General features: G+C 41.3%; 1 protein-coding gene across 4 annotated transcripts in view; it reads left to right on the forward strand.

Moving 5' to 3' along the window:
- LOC115728237 (mannan endo-1,4-beta-mannosidase 6) overlaps nt 1-3,863 on the forward strand; it is a 44,396-nt gene extending 40,533 nt beyond the window's left edge. The window contains exons 1-7 of one of the 4 annotated variants that reach the window (XM_030658579.2): nt 967-1,046; nt 1,623-1,715; nt 1,932-2,208; nt 2,365-2,559; nt 2,648-2,770; nt 2,911-3,122; nt 3,413-3,863. In XM_030658579.2, coding sequence (XP_030514439.2) covers nt 1,648-1,715; nt 1,932-2,208; nt 2,365-2,559; nt 2,648-2,770; nt 2,911-3,122; nt 3,413-3,845 — 1,308 coding nt within the window. In that variant the 5' untranslated portion in view covers nt 967-1,046; nt 1,623-1,647 and the 3' untranslated portion in view covers nt 3,846-3,863. Of the gene's footprint in view, nt 1-966; nt 1,047-1,152; nt 1,716-1,931; nt 2,209-2,364; nt 2,560-2,647; nt 2,771-2,910; nt 3,123-3,412 lie in introns of those variants that run through there. The other 3 variants (XM_048285962.1, XM_030658577.2, XM_030658580.2) reach the window with 3 other exon arrangements.
- Nucleotides 3,864-6,000: the final 2,137 nt, after the last annotated feature.

The raw sequence follows: 6,000 nt of genomic DNA on the forward strand, positions 1-6,000 counted from the left end.
TATTTGGACATTTTACACGATTGGTTTTAGAAAATGAAGGGACAATCACTGTTTTTTAATAGGTTTATTCCCTCATTTTCATCCAATGGCAATGCAAGAATAAGAAACAGGAGGGAGGCATCCATGTTTTTATGCCATTTCCATTTACTAACAAGCTATATATAAACATCATTCAAAATCTTTGATTTCTCGCGAGGAAAAAAGCTAAAGAAATAATTTTTAGGGCCTAATTCCAAAAAAGCTTCAAACTTTATGTTCAATATCAATTTTGCTTTGGGCTTTTTTCTTGTTTAAGAAAAATCTAAGCTTTAGGTCCAATTCTAAACCTGCCCAAACCTTTTTTTTTTTTTTTCTAGCGTAGTCTTAAATTTGCCCCTATTAATTTGTTATCGAAAAATTGCCATTTGTTGTTTGCCGTGACAGTAACACTTGTAAAAATATATGCAAAATGAGTCCTTTTAATATGATAATTAGGGAAATTAGGGCATATAAATTGTTTAGACTTCTCCCCCTCTCTTGAATTAATTCCATCATTCATCTGGAAAATAGGTGCTTATTTTCGCATCATCTACTCTGATATAATCCCAAACGGGTGGTCTCTGTGTAGTTTAGCCAATAAAAGTAAGCACTTCTGCGAAAAACTATATATGTTCCATAAATTAATTCCTAAAACCTTGTTTGACCTTTTCTCCCATTGATATTTCCTAATAATTATCTAACTTTATGTTTTGTAATTATAGCTTCAAATATACAAAATATTTTTTAAAAAAATGGATTTTTTCGCCATGAATGGGGCCGAGAAGGAGCGACCTCAACCGTAGGCCTTGGCACGATATCTAGTTTTCTCAATCCTTCCCATTAATGCGTCGCCATTGTTCTTCAGTCTTCACCTTCTGCATGCAATCTCTCTCTCTCTCTCTCTCTCTTCTCTCTCTGGTTACGCGTGGCGTTCTTGTCCCCACACGCCTCCATGACCCGACCGGCGTCACCGTCGACGCTCGATCCGTGGTGCCTTTCGCGTTCGCCTCGGGAAGCTCCGCTCACCTGTACGTTCGCTTCGAACCCCATTTGCGCGAGCTCCCGAGAATCAGTCGATTTATGCCCTCTTCAAGTTAAAACTTAACAACGAGACTTGTTGATGGCGACCCGGTTTGTCTTTGATTCTTTTAAAATTTGTGGAAAGAACCGAGTGGGGTTTCCCGCGCCAAACTGGGTTTGATTGTGAATCGTATTTCATCATCGTCTTTTTCTTTGTTGATTCCGTTGACGCGACTATGAATACTGCAGTTCAGGTAGGACCCTTATGGAAAAAACTTGTCTTAGGAGTGATGTGGTATGATCCCTAATCCGTACACCCACTCACCTGAAAACGGAGGAGGGCCAATGGGGCAAAAACTTTTCTTGGCTTAAAAGCTAGAGGGTGCTATCCCCTCCACTTCACTCTTCTTGAACTTCACAGTTTTCTTTCCCCACAAGGGGCAACCTTTGCCCATTGATGACGCTTATAAGAAAGCGGTGGTTCAAGAAAAAAGAGGGGCATGTGTGGTGTTGTGAGTCGACGCCATGGATGTCTGGCTAAAGCTCCTCTTTTCTTGTGTGGTTGTTTTCATTGTGAATGACAGACCGGCTGTTTGCGGTGGCAAGGCAATGGAGCCATTAGAGATGATGGTGGACGACGCAGAAAATCAGTGTCCCAACCTTAGCGGGAGTGAGGGGTATTGTTCTTTGTTCATGTTAAATGGATCACGATTGTGAGGTTGATTGTGTTGTTTTATCGAACTGTTGCTTGATATTAGGCCACATTCATACCGTTGCACTTGTCAAGAATATCGTCCTATCATTGATGATAACATACGTACTATCAGATGACTCGCACAGCCCTTTTTTGGGCATGTGGCTTCTTGGATTCATTGTATTTCCACGATGCTCAGTGCTTGTCCAGGTAACATGGAAGGCGATGCATGGCAAATGGTCCAGAAGAAAGGCAACCAGTTTGTGGTTAATGACCAACCTTTCTATGTTAATGGGTTCAACACCTACTGGTTGATGGTGTTTGCTGCGGATGAGTCTACAAGGGGGAAGGTCAGTGAGGTTTTCCAACAAGCATCTGCTGTGGGACTAACAGTTTGTAGGACTTGGGCTTTCAATGATGGCCAATGGCGAGCTCTTCAGAAATCTCCATCGGTTTATGACGAAGACGTTTTCAAGGTACCGTTTGACCTGCTAATTTTTACCGAGGTAAAAGTGTGATCCTGTGGCATGCCTGCTAATCACTCTGTTCTCCAAGAGATACATGGACATCACGGTTGAACATGAAAATTAGAAGATTTTCAAAAAATTTCCCTTTATTTTACTGTATTTCAGGCATTAGATTTTGTGGTGAGTGAAGCGAAGAAATACAAAATCAGGCTCATTTTGTCGTTAACTAATAATTGGGAAGCCTATGGTGGCAAAACGCAATATGTCAAATGGGGAAAAGCAGCTGGCCTGAACTTGACATCGGATGACGAATTCTTCTCTCATCCAACTCTGAAGAGCTATTACAAGGCTCATGTTAAGGCAAGCCAGTCGCTGCTTTTATTACCTGAGATAGGAGTCGTTTGTTGGTCCAGATATGGTTGTGCTTACTGATAGTTGATTCATGCAGACTGTGCTTAATAGAGTCAATACGTTCACAAATATAACTTACAAGGAGGACCCTTCAATCTTTGCCTGGGAATTGATGAATGAGCCACGATGCACCTTGGATCCATCTGGTGATACCTTGCAGGTCCATTTTCATTGAAACTTATTCACCCAAGACAAAATGAATCATAGATTGTAATGGCATTTTCTGTTAAGGTTCAAGTTCTTTACAGGAAGTTAAACCTTTCTTTGCTGCATACGTACCAATGTATGTTGACTTTCCAGGCATGGATAGAAGAAATGGCAGTATATGTGAAGAGCATCGACCCAAAGCATTTGGTAGAGATTGGATTGGAAGGATTTTATGGTCTCTCCACTCCTAACAGAGTTCAGTATAATCCAAACACATACGCACAGCAAGTTGGTACTGACTTCATTAGGAACCATCTGATTCTGGGCATTGATTTTGCCTCTGTTCATATCTATCCAGACTCTTGGTAAGCACAAGGCACTGGTTGCGGAAAAACGTCAAATCAATTTGGATTTGTTGCCTCTTTTGCTTGATTTTGACAAACCTACTGCTGATGTATTTTAGTAACTAAATCAGGCATAAAGAAGATACAGACCGTGTTTTTCTTAATTAGTTGACAAACTAGAAAAAGATGTGCAGCGTTTTCTTTCTGCATATGCAGGATTGCACCTGCGTGCTCATTATGTTTATGAAATAGCTTCTGAAAAATTGAAGTGGGTGTCTCCCACTAATTCAACTGCTAATTCATTGTTGAAGGATAGCGAAATCAATCTCAGATGTGCATCTCCAGTTCACAAAATCATGGATGGAATCTCACATTGAAGATGCTGAGAAGTATCTCGGCATGCCTGTTCTGTTTGCTGAATTTGGCGTCTCTGCTAATGACCCTGGTTACAATTCATCATACCGGGACACGCTTTTTAGCATGGTGTACAAGACCCTCTTGAACTCGACCAAGAAAGGTGGAGGTGGGGGTGGAAGCCTTTTGTGGCAGCTGTTCCCTGAAGGGACAGACTATATGGACGATGGGTACGCGGTTGTTCTTTCGAAGTCTCCTTCCACGTCGAACATCATTTCCCTTCATTCCACAAGACTTGCAATCTTCAACTCCGTCTGTTCGTGGAAGTGCCACTGGGGTTGTAAGAAGAAGCACGTCTTGGATACGTTCATGTACCACGATGATCTGTAGACCGGTAAAGATTGGAATGTAAAAGTGAATGCTAGCATGATGTGACTTGAGAAATTCTGTGATATTATAACAGAGCTCTTGATGAATAATTAAACCATCAGCAACTTGGTCAGATACTTTGAATTGGCCATTTATGGTTGCAGATTCTTATATCCCCGAATGCCAATGTAGTTGTGGAAACGTCACCACTCCATGTTCTGAACGAGATGGCGACGGCTGTTATTTGGCCATTCCTTCGGGTCGTTTCACGTCTTCTGCGATAAGACTACTGATCTTCCAGTACCGTATTTGAATAGAAGCAGCAGCGACTTCCGAGCAGATGACATTTCTCTCGAGTATAATGAGATATGTGTGGTGATGGATGTAGCTTGGGACTACTACGACTCTTCCGGTTATGACGGTTCTTTTACCATATTTCCATATCCGACACCAAGGACAAGTTCACTGCTATCTTATGATACTTCTGCCTTCCGCAATGATCGAGAGGGGATTATGCTTTGGGCTGCACGTTCCTCTACAAAAACTCATTCGACGTGAATAACGGGCTCTGTTCCAGTATCGGCTGCTGCGAGACGAGCATCCCAAGCAAATCATTCAATTACAGGTTTAAGCCTCAGGAGCTATCACAGCCACTAGGATTTGCCGGCTTTTAAGTCCTTGCAGCTACTATCTTTTTTTAGCAGAATATGGCTTTTTACAACTTCCGGGCACGCGATCTCTTGCAACTCAGATTCACGGAGGTCCCTCTAGTTCTTGACCGGGCAATAGGGAACTAAACATGCGAGAACGCATAGAAGAGCAAGATAAGCTACAAGTGCAAATAGTTGACCGATTCTATCGGCGGTTGAGGACGGATCCGGACACTGTTGCCATTGTTCGCAAGGTTCGCAAGGTAAGGCTTGCCTTGCGAATGGCTGCCATGTTACTTTCAAATTGTTATTTCTCAGCTGTCTGTTCATTCAGCGCAACCAGCAGCAACATTAGCTCACTCAACTTTTTCTGAAAAATTGAGTTCCACTTGGTTGTTTTCAGTTCGTGTACATGCACAACTCGCACACGACAATAAAGCTCTACCTTGCCTCAATGGCCACTTTTCTTACTTAGAAAGAGAGAGTTAGGGGGTTCGAACCCACACTTTCGAGGGGGGTGGGAACACGTGGAGAGAGCAGATTTTCACAATCTGTGCACACGCATAACACGTACGGTGGCTTGTAAAATAGAATAAAATTCGATCGGACCAAAAACAACAAAAAAAAAAAAGGCCCTGCCTTGTACCGATCTGACACCATTAATATTGTCTTTGTCGGATCGGGTATGAAGTGGATGGAATGAAGAACACCAGAAAAATAGGTTCCAGTTCCTTGATATCTCGCTACGTCGCCCTAGGTTAGCAACAGATCCTCCAATATTCATGTTTGTTTTTCACATCTTTTTCCAGAACTTCAAAAGCAAACATTCTTCTGGTGAAGAGAAACATCGATATCTATACTGAAGCTTGACATAAAAGATCACATCTCAGCAACTTGATAGAAGCTATTAGTACTTTCAATTGACCAACCTATTTGTATCCATCAATGCCATTTCAAGTGTTACTAATTTCTCAAGATCCTTTTAGATGATTCACGGTCTTTTTTCCTTATCCGCAAGAAATCACCCCTTACAACTAGTGCAAGAACCTTTAGTAGCTACTAAACACCTGCTAGGTAGCCAAGGTATAAAAACAAACACTGCATAGGGAGGTTTGCATTGTCGCCAACTCCATGTTCGTTGTAAAAATTACAACTTAATTCTTTAATCCATTAATTTTTTACTATTCAAGGTTCCCTTGATTAATCATCATTTTCATTATTTCTTTTTCAAACTTTGTAACTTGCAAATTATAGTACACTTCTCTCACTTTTCTATCCAAATAATATTGCACAACAAACAAGCACTTGAATCCTTGTCTATAAGAATTACTATTGCGGAGGACATCACATGCGAGCCACATCCTTGGCAGGCACATAAACAAATCAGAAGCAGAAGCAGCACCATTAGTTTCACAATGGACCTTATTCTTGGGCAACTGAATTGACCAAAAGGTCTAAAGTTAAAGATGTTGGAAGATCATGCAAAAATATAATGATCATGCACAAAACCAATCAATCAATGGTTC

Source organism: Rhodamnia argentea, chromosome 10, assembly GCF_020921035.1.
Source record: "Rhodamnia argentea isolate NSW1041297 chromosome 10, ASM2092103v1, whole genome shotgun sequence".
NCBI lineage: Eukaryota > Viridiplantae > Streptophyta > Magnoliopsida > Myrtales > Myrtaceae > Rhodamnia > Rhodamnia argentea.